This window comes from Trichogramma pretiosum, unplaced genomic scaffold (genome assembly GCF_000599845.2).
Source record: "Trichogramma pretiosum strain Unisexual culture from Peru unplaced genomic scaffold, Tpre_2.0 scaffold47, whole genome shotgun sequence".
Taxonomy (NCBI): domain Eukaryota; kingdom Metazoa; phylum Arthropoda; class Insecta; order Hymenoptera; family Trichogrammatidae; genus Trichogramma; species Trichogramma pretiosum.
In genome coordinates, this window is record NW_019640859.1 from 1,000,899 (window position 1) to 1,026,780 (window position 25,882).

Consider the following 25,882-nt stretch of genomic DNA (forward strand, 5'->3'; position numbering starts at 1 on the left):
TTTCTGCAATACAAATAAAAACACGATAACGATGGATTTTCACTTTCGGCATAATTTTACAGGATGCTTCTCGAGCAACTGCTTTGTTGTGTTTTGTAATCTCTGAGGTTACCTATAATGAAGTGACATATTTTTATTTAGATCATCAATTATAGATGACGCATTAACAGTTCGCGCAAACAATCGAATTCAACTCGTAATATATGTAATGATCGCCAATAAATCCACTTTCATTGTTTTTTTAAGTACATTGTTTGATGAAACTACCCTAATGATAAGCAATTTCGTTAAAAATAAATGCAAATGATCAGGAAAAGTTATCTAGAAAATTTATTTTCTTCTGAACTATAAAAAATAGACTAAAATTGGATGTTTCTTTGTTTGTTACAGAGCAATGTGGCAAGTGCAGAGCGAGCACCCGAAGGCTGAACCTTAACAAATACTGCAAGCGAGATTACGGTGAGTCTTTTTGCTTCTTGTACATACGATCTATGTAGGTGTGTACGCGTGTATGTCTGCCACGTGGCGCACACACATTATACCTATGTAGATTTATACTTACACACATCGAGGGAGAAAGAAAACAAAGATACAACGAAAAATAAGAGGAAAGAAAAGGAGAGAGAGAAAAAGTCGCAAATCCTCGAGTAGGTATAAACATCTCTCGAGTGTGAAAAAGAAGCGCGAGCGAGGAAGAATAAGGCGCGAAATATATTTACGCGAACTTATATCGTCGCAGTGCGCGCCGTGGTGTTCTATGTAAATACACAAACACATTATGCGTTTCTTATGCTCGTGCTGTATACGAATGAAAAATATGTGCCGATGGTGCATCTAGTTTAAAGGAATTCCACAGCAATAAATGGGATATCTGTATCCCCCCTGTGTAGCGGAATGGCTCGTGCATCGAAGCACCGACCGTATAATACCACGTGCTATACACGAGAACGAAAAACCTCGCTTATGTACCACACGTTGCCGATTCGCGCGCGGGCGCGTGCGAAGCAAATTTATAGAAGTCGATATGTTTATTGTAACTGCGCGAGGCGCGCACCCGCGTTTCTTGCCCCGATCTGTATATACTGAAGTTTGCGTTTAACTCGGTTGGTGTTCTTCTTTTTCTTGAAAAAAAAAAAAATTATGCGAAGCTGTTTTACTTGCGCTGCGCTTGGCCGATCCTAGCAGAAAAGAATAGAATAGAATAGAACAGATTAAGGGCTAATAGGGGGCTTAATTATTTATCATTTTTCAATTACAGTATTAGGCTGTAAAAGTAAAAAAAAAGTTTTTTTTCAATAACACAAATGATAACCCTTTTCAATAGCCTATTTGAAAGTATTTTGTCAAGTTAGATACTTAGAAACAATTGAGTACAATAATAATGAGGGTATTGGTGCTCAATGCAAGCTATAGGCATATCTAAGCTACCTGTCGTAGAAATCCAAGAGCGAGCAACAATCTAATAAAGACTGTATGGTTTCATTTTATTCAATAGCCAATTGGCCATGGTCGCAACTAAAAGCTAGCCATAAGATGAACTGTAGCTACTCCTGTGTACAATTTTCTAGAATTTAGTATTCATTTTTTATCATTTTCCATAAATTAATTTCACTTTGCTATATGTACAAGTAGCTACAGTTCATCTTATGGCTAGCTTTTGGTTGCGACCATGGCCAATTGGCTATTGAACAAAATGAAACCATACAGTCTTTATTAGATTGTTGCTCGCTCTTGGATTTCTACGACAGGTAGCTTAGATATGCCTATAGCTTGCATTGAGCACCAATACCCTCATTATTATTGTACTCAATTTTTTCTAAGTATCTAACTTGACAAAATACTTTCAAATAGGCTATTGAAAAGGGTTATCATTTGTGTTATTGAAAAAAAACTTTTTTTTTACTTTTACAGCCTAATACTGTAATTGAAAAATGATAAATAATTAAGCCCCCTGTTAGCCCTTAAGAGAACAGAACAATCAGCTTAGGTTTATAGATCAACACTAATTTTGAAACTTATTAAGAGGCAGCTAAAAAATGTTTACTAAACACATGGCTCAGGTGATAAGAACACATTGACAGAAAAACCGAGTATAAACACAAAAAAAATTGCCATTTCATTACAAAAAATTTTAAAAATAAAATAAAACAGATTTGACGACACAAGAATACTGAAATGATAAACGTATGAAAATAGCGTCGAAAATAAAAGGAAATCATAATTATAGCAAATATTCGAAATTCAAATTATTACAATGAACGAATTACAAAAGTTGTACAAAAGTTGTACTGCATTGAAAGAGAGTAGTCGTAGTCGTCGATCATTGATCGGTAAAAACACGTATCGAGGGTACGGACACGCACATGCGGAGAGAGAACGAAACGGATAGAATTGATCGACGGACGCGCGAGACGCTACATAAAAGAGCTTTCGAGGGCATTAGGCTCTTCTGCACCTCGTATCTTTCTTTCTCTCTCTCTCTCTCTCTCTCTCTCTCTCTCTCTCTCTTTCGGTCTCGCAATCGTTCATTCTGCCGATATAATAATAGAAAGGCATGCTTTTGAGTCTGTGCATTGTGGGCATCTCTGATCTCTGCAAAGTTCAGCCGAGGAGAAGAAGAAGAAGAAAAAGGAAGATGAAAAAAAACCGGCGCAGAAGCATCCAAAGTCTTTCTATCTTGCATTCTGCTCTTCGTCTGTCTTTCATTCTTATACATATATTTACTCGTAAGCAAGAGGGAGAGAGAGAGAGAGAGAGAGAGAGAAAGAAAGAAAGGCTATGCTCGGGCAGACTTCGTTCGATTGACCGTTTGATTCGAGCCGCTTATAAGTCTCCGATTTCGAGCATTTCGCGAACTGCGAATAGATCGTAGTGCTATCTCCTGCACTTTCACATACAAACATGGTGCTTAAAAGTTAAATATAGCCAAATCGTCCACTTGTATAAGACATTTAGAACAATTTAAGCGCATTTTCGATTACTCAATTTTATTTTATTTCCTCCACAGCTCTGCTGATCCGAGTCACGGACAGATTCAAGAAGGTGGCAGATAGCCCGTCGGCCGTCTCGGGCGGCCCGGCCAACTCCTGGGTCAGATTCACGGTCAACGTCATGATGATCTACAAGAGAAATCGAGACTCGAGGATCGTGCGTGGACCGACTCCGCTCTACGTGCAGTCGGCCGATCTTGCCTGCAGGTGTCCCAAGATCAAACCCAACCAGTGAGTAAATTTTACCAGTGTTTTTTTTCCTTCCATTCAAAATATAAAATTCGTCAAGGCTGCTGCCGCTGTTACTAACCATCGTGAACAAATGATGGCAAACATTTGTCACCGATGCAAATCCCCACATGCCTGCTAAAAACAACATCTAAAAGTTCTTTTCTTACGAATTCAAACTGCGTAGTGTTTGCCGAGCAAATTTTACGTTGAGTGGGTGTATAATGTAAGAGTCGAGGTAAGAAAAAAAACCTAACGAAATGATTTTTTTTTTCATCCACAGATCGTACCTGGTGCTGGGTATGGAGAGCGACAGCATGAGCAGGGACGGCTTGACGGTGTCGGAGCGCTCGATCATGATCGAGTGGCGCGACGAGTGGAGTCGCCGGATGCGTCGCTTCGAGCGCAGGGCGAGATCGTGTCATTGAAGGGGCGACAATCTCGACGACGATGACGACGACGACGTGGAGGAGCCCGAACAACGTGGCATCGAGAGATCGACGGCCGATCCTTATTAATACAGAGAAAACACGACCATCGAATTCTAATCGACGTATGATACTCACGCAACTTGTTTTTTGAGATGAAAAACATCGTGTCTTAGAGCAAAAACTCTTGTATAAGTTCGCCAACGCGCGCACGCATGGCAGAAAAGAGAGAGAGAAACAAGCAAGAACGAGTCGTCTCGAGGATTTTCTTATATACGTGTATCGATTCGGTTTGTTTTCCGTTCCCAGAGCAAAGAGATCGCGCAGAGAGCTCTAAAAACATCTTATCTTCTTTTTTTTATTTTATTTTATTATTTTTCGTCGTTGTCTTCGTCGTCGTCGCAGCCATTGCAAAGGAAAAAGAGTCAAGAGAACACAGTGCGAGCGCCTCGACGACAGGCCAAAGCAGCTTGCCGCTCGCTCGCAGTTCTCCATTTTTAATATACATATTGTAAACGTAATAGGAGACGCTTGTCTAACAAACATAAAAAAAGAACAAAATAATATCTATACGTTATATTCATATTTTATTTATTAATTATTATTATATTGTATTATTGCACGTTGAGAGCGTATATTACAAACCATATTTATATGCGCGATTAGATGTATATTGTATTGTGTTCGTGATGAAAAAAAAAATAATAATAAAAAACAAGAGATAGAACCACGGAGCGAATTGATGAATTCCGATTTCTGCGACCACACAAAAAAAACACTACTTGAGCGAGTACATTCGAGTCTCGTTGAGCGCGCGCTTTTTCTACGATTTTTATACACCTATTATATAGCGTATATTGCATTACATATAATAATAATATTTATGTATTCGAATGTAATATTGATACGAAAAAAAGAATCATGAAACACTCGTACAATTATTCGCTTGAAATTGTATTTTTCTTCTAACTGTTAGAGTCGCTCAATTTTTAACGACGATGCATCTCTTTGGCAAAAAGCCCCTCTCGACTTTTTATTGATTCAATGTTTGTTTATTATAATCTTGATTAAACTCGTGGACAAGATATTACGAATACCATTTCTCTGTATTATTATGTTTACTCTGTGTAGCAATCATAGACACGTTTACGATACAATAAAAAAACCAATGCTTATATACTTTGTTGCTCGCGATCGTGCGTCGATCGTGCGCTTCAACAAAATACATGTAAACAAGATGTTAATGTAGATTTTCTTGTACATTTTTTATATAAGTACAGTAATGAATTGTCGAATAACTTAATAATGATAATTTTAAGGAAGAAATAAATATAAAAGTTTTGCATCGAAGGCATTGGAATAAATTTGTTTTTGATTGACTCGCTGAATTTGATATTATCGTCGATCGAGCAATCAATATACCAACATGAATCTGCCGAAAACTGTTAGAAAATATTTACCGTATACATTGCCAGCAATTTTCTAGGCCTAAATTATGACAATGATTTTTTACGAAAGTATGAAACAAAAAGATATCCAACATGTGCATGAACGTTGAAATTTTCACGATTTCGATTTATAGCAATACTGTACGTACTTCGAATTATTTCATGAGTTTTGCTATTTTTTAAGTATTTGTGCGATGAAAAACTGTTATCGAAATTTAATCATCTATCTAAGCGAAATAGCAATGATGAGTTTTTTATCAGTGTCTTACGCAATAATTGGACTCCTTCGATGTAACTCTTTTTTAAAAAAGTTGTTTTAGTGGAAATGAAGTACCTTCATAGGCCAAGAACAAAGTTGATTATATATTAATAATAATAATACTAATAATAATAGAATATGCAAAGTCTTGTATGTACAGAATCTGTATTTTTAGAACAATAAAATCACCTAAAATATTTTATCATCATTTGTATAAGTTTTAAGTTAAAAGATGTACTAAACGCTTATTATTATCAATTTTTATATTTGTTTATGAGTGTTACTGTAGATGTATTATTGGAATACTTATTCCTTTTTTAATGTGTTAGTGATAAATTGGAAAGCTTTTCTGAATATTTTTATTGTATGATTTTTTCTAAAAAAAAAATACGTTTATAATGTCTGGAGTCATCTGAACTTTTCAATTTTACGTAGTCATAGATTGTAATAATATTAAGAATCACTAAAAAGTCACTCTTTTATTATGGAAATAAGCATATCTAATGAGTATTATCATATCTGTCATATAAATATATTCTCAAATTTGTTAATAATTTTATTATGTACGTTTCATTTGTGAGATTGTCTGAAATTTAGAATCAGTCAAATATTGGACAGCGTTTTTAAAGTAATATCTATAATTTGAATTGGTGAATTTATTCTTCTAAGTGCACACACCGAAGTAATGTGTCAAAAATAAATGAAAAGGAAAACAGAATAATAGAAGAATAAATACAAAACAAATAGTATAGAGGTAAAAGAAACTTGCCAAGTATCCTTGAATTAAACAAGTAGAGCGTATGTAGGTACGCGTTATAAGCAAAAAACTCGATGAATGTGCTATATTTATACCTCTGAAATTTATATACTACAGTTACGGTAGAATCACAATAATACAATATTCACGAATAAAAAAAACAAGAAAAGAAAGCAAAAAATTAAAAATTAATCGATCGCTGCTGCATATTATCGATATACGACTACGACTATTTCTCGTTTTAAACAAAAATATTTACTATCTTAAGTGTCACGTCGTGTATTGTGGTGAACTAAATGTGATTAGATAGATATGATGCGAAATAAATATGCAATGCGTCGCTATGAAAAATCACAAAGTGTAATTGATTTTTAACCTCTTCCCATTATAACTTTTTAACTTCTTTCAAGTAGAACATAACAAACGATCAAAGAATCCAGTTGTAACCTGCGTGTTTTGTAATTCAAAATTGGAACCAATTGCATTGACGAGAAGACCATGACTTCAGCTCTGGATGACGCATCTTTACCAAAATTTTTCTTAAGGTCGCCTGGTACATAATAATAAAAGCCCCCTTTGTTTAATTTCGTTTGTGTTATACGCATGTTTATACAAAAAAAACTAGATTTATCGCGGACGATCAATGATGAATCGCTACTCGACCGTGAAAGTGTTTATTTACATGGACTTGCTTTTTTGGGATTCATGAATAATTTTTTTTTTCGTTTTTAATAAAATACAATCATTAGGAGATTGATAATATTACGATGGAATATTTCTGGAAAATAATTCTCTATTGTGTCAAAGGAACAATGAATATTACACGACATAAAAAGAACTAAAAATAAATTTATCGTTATCGCGAGGCTTGGTCTGCAGCCGCCAAGTAGATATTGCAAAATTCTTGGTTGTTCAGTTTTTCCATGATCGATTCGCAGCACTCGATCGACAGCCGATAGCCTACCAATTCCCTGAAAAGATCCAGTGCCGAGCGTCGAAAAAATCCTCTCGACAGTTTTTCGCACAGATGCAAAATGCAAGTCTCGTAATGCTGCATCCAGACTCTGTAATGATGCACGAGCTCGAAGTAATCCGTGTAAGAGAGTAGTTTTTCTTTCTGTCGCGGCATCCGACCCCTCTTGTCCACCCGAACCGTCTGCTGGACTTCATCGCAGATCACGAAAAACCTAGCGATTGTGCCGATAGAATCGAAGTCTACGTGCTTGCACATTTTGTGCAGAGGTGTTGATCCCTGTGCATTAGTCGAATTCGGATTGGCGCTGTTTCGCAGAAGTAGCAAATGATCATCGTCAAAAAGCATATGGTTAACATTTTAGTAAGGACGCAGTTAGAATTTTTTGTCAATGATCTATATAAGGCAGACAAATTAAATTTGCTGTTCGATGCTTGTCGCAAATTGACTGAATACATGAGTGACGATGAACGTTTGTGCGAGCTAATAAACTAGAATAATTTATGTTACGTAATTTATGATAAAACACAGCTCTTTCTATTACTTTAATAAATCTGTTTTTATTTATTTAATCGCTACAAATCTTTCTGGTTCAAAGTATCTAATTTTTCAAAATATGGCTCTTAAACTTTTGAAAAAATTTTCAATCATTGAAATTTGAACGATAATTCAAACTTTAAATCAAATTTACTTTCTCAGTAAAAATGAAATGTATTGTCGCAATGTATCCAATTTTTCATAACCGGTATTACAGCCCCATTACGATATTGTCTGAGTACAGCCAGCTTAACCTGGTGCGGTCTGAGTGTACGTAAATAAAATTAAAGTTTTTAAAAGTTTACAAAATGATATTCGCATAACGATTAACGCACAACTACAATTGGTAAAGAGTGACACTCTTCCGGTGCTGCGCATTCGACTCCGTACATCAAGTGGTAAGCCTGAATCAGGCATCTTATGTAAACATCCGCTAATTTGAGGGCTATCATTGGAGAGGTTTCCTTCAGATCTTCAAAGCAGTCCTTGATGATGTCTTTAAGAGCGTCAATTTGCTGCCTGGTCAAGTACCAAGTGTTGCCATTCTCCGCGTACAGGCCCAGCTCTGCCTGAGCGAGAATTCGGGGGCACACGGTAGAGTTAATGGGACCACTCAGCTACCGAAAATGGAAATAAAAAAAAAGACACGAATCGTTTTATTGCGAGAGGAATTCACAGTGCATAGCTGCTGGATCGAAGTCGACTTAAAACTCACCTGACCATCCGAGATCGACCAACCTTCGACGCAACCCTGGCAGCGGCAGAAGAAACTTTTCTGCAAGGCCAAGTTGAGCTTCCTTATAGTCGCATCCATATTCCAGGTCACCTTACTCATGTAACTTATCGTAATCTATGTGCAACGAGAAAAGAGTCATGTCAATTAGAGTGTGAGCGAGATTTAAGGACCGAAAAATAAGAGCGAAGCATTGATGGTAAATGTACCTGCTCGTTTTGTTTTATCGGATAGAGCGCGTAGACTATCAATTTCCCGCCTTTTCCGATGGACATCATACAATTATGGAAGCAAGAGTGATTGAGCAAGGAGGAGTAATAAGAGAGAGCGAAACTGTTGATATCTAAAGTAGTTGTCTTAATAGACTTTCTATCGGGCACCCAACCGAACTATAAATGGAAAACGATTTAATTGTAGAACAACCGAACGAACACCTTGCATTTGGGCATTTTTAAATTACACATACATAACTATGATTGACATGGAAAATCAACTTTAACTTTTTGAAAATCCTCCTAATCGCCCTCATAGTGTCCTTGTCAATATCGTTGCTCTTACATTTCCTCAGCACGTTCTTGAGTACAAGGTCGTACTGTTGATCTGGCAATTCATCGGTCCCCATGTGATCCTCCGATCGCTTCTCGTTTTCAACGTCCACGGGAAGGTCGTACTGTTGATCTGGCAATTCATCGGTCTCCATGTAATCCTCCGATCGCTTCTCTTGTTCAACGTCCATACTATCTCTAATTTTTTTAATACAACGTTCGAACTTTTCGTCGTAGTTGGCTCGATCCAGCAAACCGTAAATCAAACCGAAATCGGTAAAACAATATTTGGTTTCCGGTGTCTCTGCGTACTCGGATGACATCGGAAGCTTCTTGTGAAACGATTCTGTGATGTGTTCAAGTATTAAAAAAGAAAATGAGCAAATCGAATTTCACGGAACTTACATATGGGTCAGATTCTAAATTTTTTTAACAAGGCCCCGATAGTTGTGGTTACGGAATTTGCATGAACGTTTGATTTATATCGGTATTGAATCTGTGTAATTTTCTCTCAAAAGATCTAAAAAAATTCATGAAGGTACATTTTAAAAATGCAAACAACTTCAAATTTTTTTCTATCCTCACAGCCTTTGAAAAATAAATTATTGAAATTTTGAATGAATTATTTTTGGTCAAGCGTTTCGATAGTCGTAACAAAAATATTTTACCCTTATTTTTCACATCAATAGACATGTTTTCAATTTTTTTTCGAATGGTGGCAATAGGTTTTTAAAGAGAAATCCCCCTTTTCTAAACGAAAATACGTTTTTTAGGACAACTAGCAGTGTTAAAGTAATGCATATTTTTAGTAAAATTTGGTTGTTTCAAATCTGACAGTCCTAAAAAAATTCACACGCATTGTTTGAGAAAGTCCGAAACATTTTTATTCGGTATCCTATGGAAATTGAATATGTAAAATCCGACTTTTATTTCAAATTAAAAAAGTTTTAAAAACTTTTACCAATTTTTTGTTTTTTTGGTTTGAATTAAAAAAGCAATTTATAACCTTTCGTAAGTTTCTAAAAACTTCTATGAATTTTCAGGCGTCAAAAATCCGAACTTTTATTTAAGTTTATAAAAGCGTTAATAAGTTACAAACGTTTAAATATATCACAAAACTCGAGCATAAAAATACTCGATTTTTATCTTTCTGATTGTCAAGCTCGAAAAAGAAGGCTTCAAACGAGAAAACACTAGCATATTAGTTTTTTGATGTGACAATATGGAAAAAAAATTTGATCATGAGTATCGAACCGCTTGACCGGGTATAAATAATTTTTCTAAATACATTTAAGGTTGCATCGTTGAGATGTAGCTGGGAGAAACTTATCGTTTGAAAATCTGCAATCACAGCTCTCGGTCCGTTTCGACATGTCCTAAAACATGCCGAAATTTTAGAACAAATACGAGGAAAAAATGTCGAATCTGAACCATGTAACGAACGCTGCACAAACCTCTATTCCGATCGATGGTGTCGGCGATCTGGATGATTTGCTTCAGTCCCTCTTTCCTGATGGACTTTATGAGCAGCCTCAGGGCGGGCACAGCGAGTTCCCGTTCCTTGTCACTGTCCATCATTTGGAAGAGGTCGCACTCGATGTAGTGATAGTCGCGCCAGGCCTCGGTTTTGCACTGCTTGGAGCAGTAGACGGCGTTGACGCATTTGTCGCAGGCAGGTCCGACCCAGGCCTGGGCCAGGCAGTGGGCGCACTTGGTGTGCACGGCTTTTTGCGTGAGAACGCCGCAGGCCAGGTCCTCGACCAGGATCATCTCGCCCACCTCGATGTCGCGTTTGGCCACGAGGTGACGACCCCGCTCCGGGCTGTAGGCCGGCTCGACCCCATCGCTCAGACACGGATGGTTCGCATTGGGCCGCTTCAGCTGAGGCTTCAGGAATCTGGGATTCAGAACGTGCCACATATTCGTGCTCCGATCTCTGTTCGCGCTGCCAATATAAGTCACGAGGGAGCGTCCCACGACCTGCACCAGCAGCTGCCTCAGCGTATTCATCGTCGTACCCATCTGATCGTAGATGTTGCCGCTGTCCATCAGGTCTAGGGCGTCGGCGGCGTCCTGACGGCACTCCTCCCAGTTGCCGCAGTGATAGTGCAGCTTGGCGCGCGTCTGAAGACCCAGCACGTGCTCCATAGAGCCGGGCTGGGCGTAGGCGAGGCAGTGGCCCGCCCACTCGAAGCACGAGGCGTGAAACTTGGAGTCGTGCTTGAGCATGGCTGCACATCGGTACAGGAAATTGTTGGTCTTGGCGAAGTTGCGGCAGATCACCGAGATCTCGCTGCTCTTGAACCCGCTCTCGGCCATCTGCTTGCGCACCGTGTCCATCTCCTTGCAGACCTGCTCGTTCTGCTGACGATCGACCAAAGCCATTTTGCTTTGCTCTCGACCGTGCTCCTTGAGTTTCCCCACGAACTTCTTCATATCCTCCAAGAAATTCTCCATTTTTTTACCTCTTCGCGCGTATTACGTACACAAAAAGATCGACGCGTAAAAATAATGCTCGCACTGACAATTTTCGATCGTCGTCGGTGTATTCGTGAGTGAGATTGCCCGCGGAACGACAACAACTGAGCTGAAAAATCGAACGTACTCGATTGTCCGTCCGATTTCGTAAACAGAGGACTCCGTCGCGAGAATCAATTAGAACAACGGTACGAGATTTTATGTATCATCTGCTCACTCGCGCAAATAAGTAGGTAGCAATTACGTCGCACACTTCGGATGATATTTCTTACAAACAGATGTAATAAATATAAATATTTTATTTTCTAGGTGCTCAGATGTTCCTCATTTATTTAATAAATTATAACAATTATGAGGATTCATATATGTCACAGTGGTTACTGTCGGCTGACCGAGAGGCATGACTTATTTGCAATTAATAATGCATGGTATCATGCCGATGACATGATTGTTAAAAAATTGTCCATGAATGGTAGAGTTATATGCTAATAGAATAAACTTCAGACATTTAATTTGTTTGAAATTATTTATTCAGACATATTATTTATTTCAGACTCTTTGTTTACTTCTTTTTGATCATAAATGACCAAATAAACATATTTACTGTTATTTTTTATCACATGTTGGGGTTTCAAATTGCGAGGTTGACTACGTCAACCGTGTCGATAAAGAAGTCATTAGTCAACCTAGCGGACAATTGTTAAAGCTGCGCGTCTGCTTCGTGCGACGTGCGCTCGTGCGCGGCAATGCGTACCAGTCAGGCTTCAGACTTTTCTGCTGCTGGTAGCATTGGTAGTCGACACGACGCGTTGCCCCACAACATAACCTTTTTCAATGAAACCGAGTTAACGCTCTACCTATTTCTGATTTCTTCTTTGACAGTATTCCATAAACATCGTTGAGAATATGGCTGCACCTTTGGGAAATCTTGAATCTCAGCTAGAATTATTCATTGAAAATGTTCGTCAAATACGTATAATTGTTAGTGATTTTCAACCTCAGGGACAGAATGTTTTGAATCAGAAAATGTGAGTAAACCTTTCGTCGTACGCTGCGATCATTACACGTTCAGCTGCATAATTTCTAGTTGTTGTCATATCAATCTCCTTTTTTTACGAGTCATGCATGAGATTAATTTTTTCATTACTATTGCAGACAAGGACTGGTGACAGGCTTACAAGAGATTGATAAACTGAAATCACAAGTGCAAGATATTCATGTGCCTCTGGAAGTTTTTGAGTAAGTGAATGTTTACTATTCTTTAATTTTGTTTGATCACTTGAAATTAAAATTCATCATAAATAACTTTCAATCATTTTAAATTTATAAACCTTCAAAGAAACCATATTCCTATAATAATTGATTCTTCAAGTTATTGAAAACCCATGTCCCAATTTGATAAAAGCAAAATTTAAAAATCCAGCAATCACAAGATGAAAATGCTTCAATAAACTATTAATTTTATTGATTTAATTTTTCAGTTACATTGATCAAGGAAAAAATCCACAATTGTACACTAAAGACTGCATCGATAAGGCTTTAACCAAAAATGAAGAAGTCAAAGGAAAGATTGACGCCTACAGAAAGTTCAAGGGTAACATGCTGAGTGAATTGAACCGCACTTTTCCTAATGAACTAGCCAAATACAGAGCAATACGGGGTGATGAATAATGTAATAATTTATTTTAGCAAAGATATATTTGTAGTTGTATACATTTATTTCTCTGTGTAAAAGTTAATTAAGATATTTTTAGTCTATCGCTGATTGGTACAAATTACTTATACTAATTGGGCTTACTAAAGTTTCATTTCTGAAATGTTTTTGCTAAGGATTTTTATTTTATTTAAAGATTGATTGATGTTTTAGCGTAAGCTCAAGTCATGAATTAAATAACTGTGATTACAAACTTAAATATTTCATAATTATTCAAGCTAGGACATTTTTTACAGTATTTATTTCAAATTATGTTTCTATATAATTAAAAGCCTTAATTTAATAAAAAAATTTTTACTTATGTTTATGTATATTTTTTTATTTAACAATTGAATGAATAATTACAAATTACTTTTACCCGTAAGCAGCTTTCTTATAGTTTTTATAATCTGATTTGGTAATGATAAAAGACAACATCCTATATTAGATGCCTCGGTTACATCAATTTTCTTGACCAGTAAAAAAGCGCAGTATAAATTATTTCATTTTTGATTACAAGAAATCTTATCATATAAACAGCCTATCAATAAAATAATTATTCTTACCAAGAACTATTAATTTCGTAGCATCTCAAATTAATTGAATAAATATAATTTTCTCACAAATTCTTAAAATTATAATCACGCTTTTTATTAAAATGAATTAAGATCGTAATTTGAATTTATTTTATCTAGACTTAGAATCGAAGCCTAACCGAATAACATCGATAAGAGAAAGTATCCGATCTTCGTAAAAATCGGCAAATCGAGAAGAAGAGTTATTTTTCTCGAACGTTGCTCGAGCATGATTATAGTATACACATATAAAACACGAATTACAGCATCTCGCGTGATTGTGAGAGCCCTGGGCATCTTGGCAGGGCTATTGAACTTTTCGGCGCGGATCCAAGGGTACTGTTTTTACCGCCGAGAAAGGGAGAAGGAGGAGGTTCGCACGCCAAGATTTTCGTGAATTCCAATGCTTACGAGATACCTGCCCGATCTCCGCTGCCGCTGCTGCTACGAGCCGTGAGCCGAACGAGCGGCACGGTATTATCCTCCCCACCCAAATGAAGACGAAGATCAAACGATTGCTGTGCTCGAGCCTGATCGGCCGCGGCGCGAAGCTACCGCGGGTATCGGCCAAGCGCTGCTTCGCCTGTCGCGCCAGATCCGTCCTCGTCCTCGGCCTGGCCACAACAGCCATGTTGGTCGTGCTCATACTCACTGTACTCGTGCGAATACTCGCCGGCGCCGCCGAGCCCCAGTTCAGGTCAGTAGTGCATATGGCTTCTTGCTGGATTTCTTATTTTTTTCAAGATTTTTTTATCGCAATAATTGAATCTCGAAACGAGGATTGTATCGGTACTCTTTATTTTGCTCAAATTCGATAGAACATTTACTTTGTAAGGTTTGACTAGTTCATGAATAATAAGCAAACAAGGATGTACATTTCAATGCATCAAAGCTTATCGAAAACAATTGATCTTACTTTAGTAATTATCTACCGATTGATCTGAACGAAATATAATATCGATGATCTATGCGTAGATCTGGTGAAAAACTTAAAAATCAATTATTTTATATCTTATTACACATTTGAAGATGATGTCAATTTCGCATTGGAAATTGATATTTTGAACTTTTCAAAAAATAGTCAAAACACGTTATCTTTATTTCACGTTTACATATTGTATATTTCAACAAATAACATATGATAGTCATTGAAGAATCAAATAATTTTGTAATAGTGTACACTTTAATCGTTAATACCTCCTGTATCGATTAGCATCGTGGAATCTTTGTAGTCGATAAATAAAAGTTCATTCTAACACTGCAAAAATATCTGCTTTTATATAATGATAAGCTAGTTTTTGTGGGTCAATAGCAATATTAGAATGAATGAAGTGTACTTTTGATGTTATGAAAAATTATGAATTTCTGCATATTTGTTATTCCAATGTCAAAAACTGAAATCGATGGGGTAATTCGATTCTCGATAAAGATCTAAGGTAAACGTAAGAAGTGCAACGTACCGCGTGAATGACCCTTAATTATTTTTAACTCAAACAAACCAGATCCTCGTGGCTATTTAAAAAAAATGAATAAGGTATCGAACTCGAAGGTGCTTTTTTATTACTTGAAAATCTTCCGATTCCGTAAGCATGTATACGAGAGACGACGACACATCAAGGCCGGTAGCTTTTTTTACAGCGCGTGCCGGCGCATTGCAAAAATTTGACGTTAAGATGACATTATTCAAACACTCGTTAATTTGCCAAATTTATCTTTACACCTGGCTAGAGAAATACTCGGATTTCCTCGTTAATTTTTATATTATTTGTTTACGCGCGGTTTTTTTTTATTCGCGGAGCCCGACTTTCGATGCGGCTGTTGTTGTTGTTGCTGTTGTTGTTGTCGACGTCGACGTGCAGCGCGTGCAAACAGAACAGAACGCACACCTCTCATACTCGATGGCACCTTGAATAATCAATCGAGACTGTCGAAAAGCAAATATCGCGCGCTGCGAGATGCCGTTAGAGCGTGCGGCTTGTGTGTTTTGCAGTCATTCTGCGATTTTTGTACAAAGGGACTAGTCTCTCATAGACACGCATCCACACGCTTAAGAATACGTATAATATGCAAATTTATCGGATGTGTAATTGAGCGTTGGCGAAAGCGAGTGTATCGACCTTGCCCACGTCGTATAATGTAAATATACAATCGCCACGACTAAATCGTATTAATGTCGCTCAAAAAAAAAAAAAAAAAAAAAAACCGAAAATGTTTTTAGCTCGCCATGGCACTTTTACTGCGAGGGTGGCCACTGTAAAAAAGCCGAGATCACGGCAAATACGACGGGCGAGCCCTTGGCCCTCGGCGTCTGTCAATTGTTCTGCGGCGAGTCGGCGGGCATCTGGCCCAGGCCCACGGGTCACATGTCCCTCGGCAACTTCGTCGCCCGGCTCGACGGCAGCCGAATCGACTGGCAGGGCGTTGACCTGCGCAGCGACGTGGGTCAATTGCTGCAGGCTAACGTCGACCGGCTCAAGAGGAATGCCCTGCGCGCCGCGAGCGCGAGGCAGCAGCAGCGGCAACAAAAAAAAGAGCCCGGCTATCCGCTGCTGATCAGCATCAAGGGGGATTTCGATCGCGAGAAGGTCAAATTGACCCTCGATACTTCGGAGGCCTATACGCTGAGCGTGCGGCAAGAGGATACCGGACGGGTGAGTTTTTTTTCAGACTTCTCTCTCTTCAAAAAGCGATAATACGTCCTAATTAATGTACAGTATTTTTGAAGCGAAACTTCTATAAACGCGTTTGGTATGTCGAAAAGGAAATACGACCTAAATGTAATCCCAGAAAAAAATACAAATAAAGTTTCACTTCTGGTACTTACATTGGGGTTGTGCGAGAACATGATTTTTTGAGTTTTATTCGTCGATTTTAAATCGAGATCTAGTCAAGTCATGTTTGCGGGTACTCGAGTTTTTCGAAAAGTACATCCCCCGATTTTTTTCATTTATTTTCATTTTTCATTAAAATCTCACTAATCGAAAGAAATATTATTACTCATTCGTAAACAACCGAGTGCGCGTGATAAACTATAAATTTCGTCAATTACCATTTAACTTTGTAAATAATTTTGTTGTTTTCACTTTGTGTTTTATGACTCTCTTTCTCTTTACTCCGTCCTCTAAATTATTATTGACGAAGCAAGCAATCGTTTTGATAAGCCAATTAGGAAATATCGATCAATCTCGGAGCCTTACAAATATTTTCTCAAAGTGTGGTCTCTTGCATCGTTAATTATACGTAGCTTTACTTTCTAAATTGATTATTATATAGCTCGCGTACATCGATCAGACAGCTGCGAGCACGCGCGTAATTTTGTAATAAAAATAATAACGATAATAATCACGAATAAAATGACGAAGAAAATGAAAAATGAAAAAAAGGGGTTGAAAAAACGTCGCTAACTATTGGCTCTTACGCAGCTTGTGGCCGAGATCGGTGGTGAAAGCTACTTCGGCGTGCGCCACGGCCTGGAGACGCTGTCCCAGCTGATCGTCTACGACGATCTCTACGACGAGCTGAAGATCGCCCGGGACGTGTACATCAGCGACGCGCCGGCCTTCCCGTATCGCGGCATACTCCTCGACACGGCGCGCAACTTCATGGACAAGCCCGCGATACTGCGCACCATCGAGGCCATGGCCATGTCCAAGCTCAACACGTTCCACTGGCACATCACCGACTCGCACAGCTTCCCCTACGTGAGCCGCAGCTGGCCCAAGCTGTCCAGATACGGCTCGTACACGCCCGACAAGGTGTACACGGCCCAGGACGTGGCGGAGATCGTGCGCTTCGGCCTGCTGCGCGGCGTCCGGGTGCTGCCGGAGCTGGACGCGCCGGCCCACGTGGGCGAGGGCTGGCAGTGGGTCGGCGACAACGCCACGGTCTGCTTCAAGGCCGAGCCCTGGCAGAGGTACTGCGTGGAGCCGCCCTGCGGACAGTTGAATCCGACGAGCGAACGGGTGTACGAGATACTCGAGGGCATCTACGCGGACATGGTGCGCGACTTCGAGCCCGACCTGTTTCACATGGGCGGCGACGAGGTCAACATCAACTGCTGGAACTCGACGCCGGTAATCCGCGACTGGATGCTGGAGCGCGGCTGGGACCTGAGCGAGTCGAGCTTCTATCGGCTCTGGGAGCACTTCCAGGCCAAGGCCTACGACAAGCTGACCAAGGCCAACGCCGGCCGAGAGCTGCCCGCCATCCTCTGGACCAGCGGCCTGACCAACGAGGAGAATCTCAAGCTGCTCGATCCGTCCAAGTACATCGTGCAGATCTGGACGACCGGCTCGGACGCGACGATCGGCCGATTGATCAGGAACAAGTTTCGAGTCATTTTCTCCAATTACGATGCTCTCTACCTCGATTGCGGGTAAGAATATCATAGCGGCATTATTAAAGTGACACTTGGTCGTGCATCGACTCACGATCTATTTATACTCGTTTCTTTTGCTCAGATTTGGCGCTTGGGTGGGCGAGGGCAATAACTGGTGCTCGCCTTACAAGGGCTGGCAGAAGGTCTACGATAACTCGCCGATGAAAATAATCGAGAAGCAAGGCTTCGGCGAGGCTTTCAAAAGCTTAGTTTTAGGCGAGTTTTTTTTTTAATTCATCGTATCGAATTAACTCGCATCGACGAAAAATTAATATACGTTAATTATATATTCGCAGGAGCCGAAGCCACTCTGTGGTCGGAGCAGGTCGACAGCACGTCGGTGGACTCTCGGCTCTGGCCACGCTCGGCCGCCATGGCCGAGCGCCTCTGGACGAATCCCGACTCGACGTGGATCCACGCGGAGCAGCGGATGCTGCGCCACCGCGAGCGCCTCGTCCAGCGAGGTATACTCGCCGACAGCCTCGAGCCCGAGTGGTGTCTCCAGAATCAAGGCGCCTGCTATCTGTAATAGAGTTGATGATGATGCTCTATATATTTAATATATAAGAGCTGTGCGCGGCGATTGACAATGTGCTATATATATTTATCATATACACAATTATCATGTATAAAATTTTTATATATTCTCAACATTATATATCATACGCTTAAGCTGTGATTGAATTTTCAAGTGCGCCATTAACTTTTATTGAGAGAAATTTTGTAACGATGAATTTCGTGTTTTGACTGCGCTGCTGCAGGGCTGTGAAAAATTTAATACTGCACTATCGAGATTTTTTATTCGCATTTTTTTTCATCTATATGGCGATATAAAAGAACGCCAAGTTCTTCTTTTTTTAACTGAAATATTTAAGATGTGTCTATATATTTATAGTATGTAACTCAGCATGTTTTTTTATATCAACGCGATTTTTCGACTTTCGTATCAATTAGTATTTACAATCATAATATGTACTTAGAATGATTTATTTGAATCATTCAAATTTGTAATTTCATTGTAATGTTTATTTATCAATTAAAAGAAAGAAAGAACGAATTGTTTTATTACCAAATTTATTATCATCAAAGTAAAATTTTTATAAAATTTCTTATAGTTCTAAAAACGTTGCGTTATTTTATAACAATTTTTTGTACAATGCTGCATAAACGCGCTTAGAAAAAAATGTCTTGAAAAAACTAAAAGTATTAAAAAATAAATCGTAAAAAAAGTTCAATTTAAACATTTCGTCGCAGTAAAAAAAGTTTACGATGTAAAGTATCATATACACAATTATGCTTTTAGTACTTTATTTTTGAAATACGAACTAAAATTCTCACGTGTCAAGAAAAAAAACATTTTCTTCAATTAGGAACTTAATTATAATCTTATTGCCACTTATTTGATCAAATCATATCACTATTTGCTATTCTTGCTGGTACGAGAAATAGTCAGATCATAAAATAAGAATATTGTAAAATTCTTACCGCGAAATTTTTTAAAAATATTTTCGATTGTTGCCAATGCTTATTCATCAGATTCATTGTAAATTTTATTTACATATTTACATGTTTTTATTATATTCGGCACTATTTTATATATAAAATTACAATTACTCCTTAATTTGAACTCATCAATGATATAGAATTCTTGTTGTAAAATTAGAAATTTTTAACTCTTTTCAAGATTTCAAAATTGTTATAGATAACTGTTTTATGCATAAATCATTAACAATTTAAAATACAATAAAAGATGTTAATCGGATACAATTTTCAAAAGGGTAATGTCTAAAACTCGGAGAACGATATTCCAATCTGTACATTTAAAATTGTTTGAAGTTTCAAATGTGCAGAAGAATTAGTCTTTTATGATTTTCCACCTGTTGATAATCTACCTTTACGGAAGATATTGCTAAATCGACGACTTTGTCTCGGAGTGTCAGAACCATTTCTCGTTCTGTCCTTTTTCTTCACCTTTTTTCCTGTTAGTAGGCTATGGCTCCAGCTATCATTGAAAATCTCATCTGCAGTAGCACCAGTTCGAATTTCGTCTTCCGTCAAACCTACGGGGTTGTTGAGCATTTCCGTAGCGTAAGATGACTTCAAATGAGGTTTACATTTAGCGTTTCTCATTTGCAATACCGACAGGCGATCAGGATCGGACAAAGGAAATTCCGTTTGATTTCTTTGCATTTCTGTTAAATATATTGGATCAAATATTTCCCCTTCTTCATCCTCAGTTTTGAAGGCATTTCCCATAATCTGAAAATCTTTAACAAAGTGAATTCTATTTGGCGGTATATTTTCAATGGAGTTCATTGAAAGTGTTCTTGAATCTTGCCGCAAAGGTGGATGTTTGAAATTTTCATCTGGAGTGTTTCTTTTGCTAGCAATTTCTAAATTTTCATACTTAATTTTTGTTTCTTTTAATTTACTCATAAATTCTTCTTTTTTCTGTTTTTCAATGATGAGTTTTTCTCCCACGTCCCACAATTGAGTAGTCAGTTCACTGATGTGTTTTTTGTACTTCTTCAATTCCTCTGTGTGGTTGTAACATTGCTGTTCAATCTTGGCCTGCAGAGATTTGAGTTCATTTGTTGATAGTTGCTCTTGTTCTTTTTTCAAAGCAGCTATCTGACTGTTGTAAACAGTTTTCATCTTATCTTTCATTTTTTCAAGTTTAAGCTCGTACTTTTCATGCATTTCTCTCATGTAGTTTTCAAATTGTTGCTTTTGCTTTGTAAGCAACTCATCAGCTTTTTGTTTGAATAATTTTTCATCAAGAATAGCACTATGTTTCTGAACTTCAAGAATTTCTTTTTCAACTTTGACTGAATCTACTTCAACCTTTTTACTTTCTTGTTTTATAAAAGATTTTAATTTATACTCACAAGACTCAGCTAATCTATACATAACTATTAGTTTATTGATGAGATTCGTAATTTGTTTAATTTTACAAGAATGCTCTTCGTTCCATTTATTGTAAATTGTCTGGAAATTATTCATAGTTGTCATGAATTCTTTGAAGTTCTCAGATTCAGTCATATTTGAATTATTAAGTTGACTCATTATTGATACAAATTGTACAGTTAAAGCTAGTTTAACTGATAAAGTTTGTAAACCTTCCAAATTACATTTTTTAATTTCAGTGCTCAGCTCACTTCTTTTTAAGAAAAATTCTTCAACTTCTGATAGGATGCTACTATTACTCTGCATTAAACAGTTACTCTTTTCTTCAAATAATGAAAATGATTTTTCCAGCAATAGTGATACTTTATGAGTTTTCAAATTTTCATTAATGGACTCAAACGTAGATTTCCATGCCACTTGCATTAAATTGACATCATTTTCTTTTAATGGTGTTGAATTAATAATTTTCAAATTTTCCAAAAGTTTCAATTTGCTTTCAAAAATATTATTGACAACAACATGTATCATATTGGAATCTTTTAATTCTGATAAAGTAAATAATTCAGCATTTGATGAATCATTGTCATGCAGTTTGTAAACAGCACAAGTCTTGTTCAAGTTATTCTTTAGATCTTGGAATAATATTTTGAACAGATCAGATAATTTTTCAGTGTATTGTTCTAGTGTTGAATCGCTGTTAAGAACAATAATATTATTTTTAAGATCTACTGACTTCTGCATTTCCTTATCATCAGAACTATATTCAATCTTTACTTTAACATTATTATTTTCTGTTTGAGTGTGCTGCTCTTCACTTTTGTGTTCAGTTTGAGTAGAAAATTCAATATTACTTATCAATTCTGTTTGTGTAGTTTGTGTTTCAACAGGTAAATTTTCAGTTTGAATGATTTGATTTCCCATTTCAACTTTTTCTGTTTGCATAGACTGTTCTTGATTTTCAATTGTTGAACAATACGTTTGTATCATCTGCTCTTTGTTTTCTATAGTAGAACTATCAGTTTGTATTAACTGTTCGTGCATCTCTATAGTGCTTGTTTGAGTGTATTGCATTTCAACTGATACACAGTCTGTTTGCATTGATTGTTCTTGATTTTCTATGGTTGAGCTAAGAGTTTGTATCATTTGTTCCTTGTTTTCTATTGTAGAACTATCAGTTTGCATACTTTGTTCATGTATCTGTATTGTACTTGTTTGAGTCTGCTGCACTTCAACTGACACACAATCTGTTTGAATACTTTGTTCTTGATTTTCTACAGTTGAGCTATGAGTTTGTATCATCTGTTCTTTATTTTCAATCGTAGAGCTATATGTTTGCATAGACTGTTCTTGTGTTTCAGTTAAATTCGTTTGTATAAATTGTTCTTTATTTTCAATTGTAGAGCTGTACGTTTGCATAGATTGTTCTTGTGTTTCAGTTAGATTCGTTTGTATAAATTGTTCTTTATTTTCAATCGTAGAGCTATATGTTTGCATAGATTGTTCTTGTGTTTCAGTTGGATTCGTTTGTATACATTGTTCTTTATTTTCAATTGTTGAAGTAATAGTTTGAACGTACTGTTCTTGAATATTAGGTAAATCTGTTTGATTGCCCTTCATTTCAGTTTCAATACAATCAGTTTGAGTATTTTGTACTTTATTTTCTATTGTTGAACTGTCAGTTTGTACACATTGTTCTTCTACTTCAATCATTGTTTGAGTATGTTGCACCTTCAATTCTAGATAATCTGTTTGCACCTGCTGCTCTTTATTTTCAAAGAATGAACAGTTAGTTTGAATGTCTTGTGATTCAAGTTTCAGAGTATCTGTTTGTTGCTCTTTACTTTCAATACTCTTTTTGTCTGTTTGCATATATTGATCTTTGTTTTGAATAGTTGAACAAATTGTTTGAATAGACTGTTGCTTATTCTTTATAGTAGAATTATCTGTTTGTATATATTGTTCTCTATTCCCAATTGTTGAAGTATCTGTTTGTGAATCTCTATCATGAATAATAGTTTTATCTGTCTGGGTGTGTTGTTCTTGATTCAAAATACTTTCTGTTTGTGCAGAACTTTCTTTGCATACAATTTCAGTTTGTGAAAATACATCATTTTGAATAATCTCAGTTTGAGTGTACTGTTCTTGATTTTCAAGAATAGTTTGAGTGAATTGATCATCTCTTTTTATAGCACACTTTGTATCATATAAGTTTTTCATTTCAATATAATTTTCTTCCATAATATTATATTTTGTCATAAATTTTGTATATTCTTCAAAAGTAACTGTCAAAGCTTTGTCCAATTCTTTATACTTATTTTGTGTATGTATGAGTTCTTTTTTAGTATCCTGTAATTGAACTTCTACAACAGAACTAAGAATCTCACTTTTGTCAAGTGAAACTTCACCTAAACGAGAAATATCCCTGGATTCAAAACTATGTTCATTATAATTTTGAGAGAGTCTTGGTTTTTGTTTAAAATGCAAACGAAGTTCCTCGTATCTATAATTCAAATCAGTCAATTCATCTTCTTTTTTTTCAATTTGCTGAAGTACAGACTCTATGACATGTTCATTAGTTTTATTTTTTTCTTTTACCACTTGATATTTGGATTTATATTTCTGACATTCAGCTTCTAATTTACTCTTTTCTTTTAACAATTGATTGTTTTCTTCTTGAAGATCAGCCACGTATTTTTCTAAACTATGTAATTCTTTTGCATACATCACTTCGTTAGATTTTGAACCACTTATTTTATTAGGGCTACTGAAACTCGTATCATTACTTTTCAACGAATCATCTCGCAATGATTTGATTTCAACCAATGCTTCTTGCAATTTGAGCTGCAATTCATTCACTTTTCGATCTTGTATTTTTAAGTCTTCTATAAGTTCAGATTTTTCATAACGTAGTGTTTCAATATCTGCTCGCAAATGTCGTAACTGTCTTGCTTGATCAAATATTTTATTATCTTTCGAAACTGTTTGAGGTACAGGAGAATTTAAAAATTCTTTTAATACGTGATTTGGAGTTTCGATGTAAGTACTCTTATCAGTATTTAGAAATAGTGATTGCACATCATCCAGAGTAATTTTTTTCCCCAAATCATACACAGACTCTAAAATAGATTTCACTTTAACTTGTGCATCACTCTGCATATTGGAACACAATGATGTATGAAAAACTGTTTCTAAAGACAATCTCGAGAGCACTAAAATGGCAATGGTAAACATTTCAAATTCTTTATCATGAATAATAAATGTAATATTAGGATATTCATGATTTAAAAATTGCATGATCATAGATTTTTTGCTGTCACCATTGTACTTATTGCAATCCCAAGGCTTGATTCTGTTTATTAATCTGTAATAAATTGTGCCATCTTCTAATTCGTCACATGATTGAATGTGATCAGCAGGATCTTCTTGGAGGCTGTTTATCCACTGCACAATGATTTTTTCCCACACATCCATTTTGAATGACACTTATTGTTATTACTAGTCCTTTAATTTTATAAAAAAAATTTCACTTGTTGACAATCACAGTTTGACATTAGGCATTTTTTGGCCTTTGATTATTTCAATCATTGAACAAAAATTATCTCGAAACTTGCATGTTTCACCTACAAAAATGAATCAAAATGAGACATGGAATGACACTGATGACAAAAAAAACCCGCTCGACAGATATCGAGAAAAATTTGAACGAAACGATATATATTATTAAAAAAAGTACTAACCACATACTTCCAGTTAAAGAATTCAAGCCATTAGAACTCCAAATTTTTAGTATTTGTGTATGCTGCATCGGCAACGAAAAATGTACTGCTCTCCTTTTGTATTGTAACGTACGAATTCAAAAAGTGGACGGTCGTGTCAGAGCAGCGGTGGGGATAATGTAATAAACAGCATAGTATCCACATTCATAAACGTCCAGTTTTCGGAGTTCACCATCAATCGTAAAAATCTGACCGATCAATTCTTTTCTCTGGCATCTGGAACTTATTCATAAAGTAATTTATTTGAATGTCTAAAGAATTTGGCAAACGATCATGCATTAATTTTTGGAGCAAAAGCAAAGAGGCGGCGTTAAAACGAAGCGGCGTTTTTACCGACACGGAGTTTGTTTGACGAACATTTATTTGCTTTCAAGGGATGATTATTCAAACATTATTATATGAATTATCAACAAAACTGCATTATTATAATTTTTGACCAACTTAAGAAGCAAATTTAATTGATTTATCTTGCATGTCGAAAATTGCAAGGATGAATAATTTGACACACACTCACGTCTATTGACATTCGACACCCAAGATTAAGAATTAAAAAGCGCGCGATTGCCCAAAGTACTATTAGCCACAAAACTCCTTAAAACAATTACTACACAAGATAGCAGTTGAAATTAAAAGAGTACAATCGTAAAGATGCAATAAGTATCATACCGGCATTCGTATGCTGAGGTATGCCGCCTCCTGCCTTTATTTTGTACCATGTAAACAACACACGTTATGCGAGGAGACAAAGATTCACTCATAGGTTAATCGAGAGAGGCGCGCTTTTTCCTGCGACTCCTGTCGTCATTGGTTCGTTCGTTGCCCGCGTGGATTTATCCTCGCGCGCAGTTGTTTCAAAGTTCTTTGAAAGTTTAAGATTCAGATAAAAAGATTGCATGGTAAATGTGCGATTTGTATACAATACGTGATATAAGTCTGCTGTAGTAACTCATGAATATTATTTAATAATATTACTAATTGTAATGAAAGAAAAAAATACATTCAATTTTCTTATTTCAAATCAAGTTTTGTCATTGTTTCAGCCTCCGAAGTTTTTGCCCTTTCGTATCGAAAACACAACTGCGAAAAGCGATCGCAGCGCTTCACCTGCTGCACAGTCAAATATTTCAGCTCTCTCCGTATAAATACTCCGTAGTCCGTACTCCGTAGACGCACAGAT

At 36.9% G+C, this 25,882-nt stretch overlaps 5 protein-coding genes across 8 annotated transcripts in view; 3 read left to right on the forward strand and 2 right to left on the reverse strand.

The window, feature by feature from the left end:
• The window catches only part of LOC106654466 (netrin-1-like), a 177,765-nt gene extending 171,310 nt beyond the window's left edge, over positions 1 to 6,455 (forward strand). The window contains exons 5-7 of the mRNA XM_014374379.2: positions 391 to 459; positions 3,008 to 3,221; positions 3,502 to 6,455. Of these exons, the coding sequence (XP_014229865.1) occupies positions 391 to 459; positions 3,008 to 3,221; positions 3,502 to 3,646 (428 nt within the window). The 3' untranslated portion in view covers positions 3,647 to 6,455. The remainder of the gene's footprint in view (positions 1 to 390; positions 460 to 3,007; positions 3,222 to 3,501) is intronic.
• Positions 6,456 to 7,793: 1,338 nt separating this feature from the next.
• LOC106654406 lies at positions 7,794 to 11,555 on the reverse strand. The gene is made up of 5 exons (XM_014374253.2): positions 10,353 to 11,555; positions 8,820 to 9,244; positions 8,563 to 8,742; positions 8,336 to 8,470; positions 7,794 to 8,237 (listed from the first exon to the last, which is right to left on the reverse strand). Exons 1-5 carry the CDS (start codon positions 11,353 to 11,355, stop codon positions 7,947 to 7,949), a joined length of 2,034 nt encoding a protein of 677 aa, XP_014229739.1. The 5' UTR covers positions 11,356 to 11,555; the 3' UTR covers positions 7,794 to 7,946.
• A 594-nt stretch (positions 11,556 to 12,149) lies between these two features.
• On the forward strand, positions 12,150 to 14,001 carry LOC106654386 (mediator of RNA polymerase II transcription subunit 10). Of its 2 annotated transcripts, XM_014374210.2 has the most exons (4): positions 12,150 to 12,404; positions 12,532 to 12,615; positions 12,858 to 13,048; positions 13,911 to 14,001. In XM_014374210.2, the coding sequence occupies exons 1-3, from the start codon at positions 12,283 to 12,285 to the stop codon at positions 13,045 to 13,047; spliced, it is 396 nt and encodes a 131-aa protein (XP_014229696.1). In that variant the 5' UTR covers positions 12,150 to 12,282; the 3' UTR covers position 13,048; positions 13,911 to 14,001. The 2 variants fall into 2 exon arrangements, with proteins under 2 accessions (XP_014229696.1, XP_014229697.1); XM_014374211.2 differs by lacking the exon at positions 13,911 to 14,001 and having other exon boundaries at positions 12,858 to 13,073.
• A 116-nt stretch (positions 14,002 to 14,117) lies between these two features.
• Positions 14,118 to 19,058, forward strand: LOC106654384 (chitooligosaccharidolytic beta-N-acetylglucosaminidase). Its single transcript, XM_014374209.2, has 5 exons — positions 14,118 to 14,341; positions 15,863 to 16,295; positions 17,067 to 18,019; positions 18,105 to 18,238; positions 18,319 to 19,058. The coding sequence occupies exons 1-5, from the start codon at positions 14,139 to 14,141 to the stop codon at positions 18,549 to 18,551; spliced, it is 1,956 nt and encodes a 651-aa protein (XP_014229695.1). The 5' UTR covers positions 14,118 to 14,138; the 3' UTR covers positions 18,552 to 19,058.
• Positions 19,059 to 19,227: 169 nt separating this feature from the next.
• On the reverse strand, positions 19,228 to 25,548 carry LOC106654387 (probable E3 ubiquitin-protein ligase bre1). Of its 3 annotated transcripts, none has more exons than XM_014374214.2 (3): positions 25,372 to 25,548; positions 24,667 to 24,921; positions 19,228 to 24,549 (listed from the first exon to the last, which is right to left on the reverse strand). In XM_014374214.2, exon 3 carries the CDS (start codon positions 24,398 to 24,400, stop codon positions 19,886 to 19,888), a length of 4,515 nt encoding a protein of 1,504 aa, XP_014229700.2. In that variant the 5' UTR covers positions 24,401 to 24,549; positions 24,667 to 24,921; positions 25,372 to 25,548; the 3' UTR covers positions 19,228 to 19,885. The 3 variants fall into 3 exon arrangements, with proteins under 3 accessions (XP_014229700.2, XP_014229698.2, XP_014229701.2); XM_014374212.2 differs by having other exon boundaries at positions 24,667 to 24,927; XM_014374215.2 differs by lacking the exon at positions 25,372 to 25,548 and adding an exon at positions 25,220 to 25,352.
• Between the last annotated feature and the right edge of the window lie 334 nt (positions 25,549 to 25,882).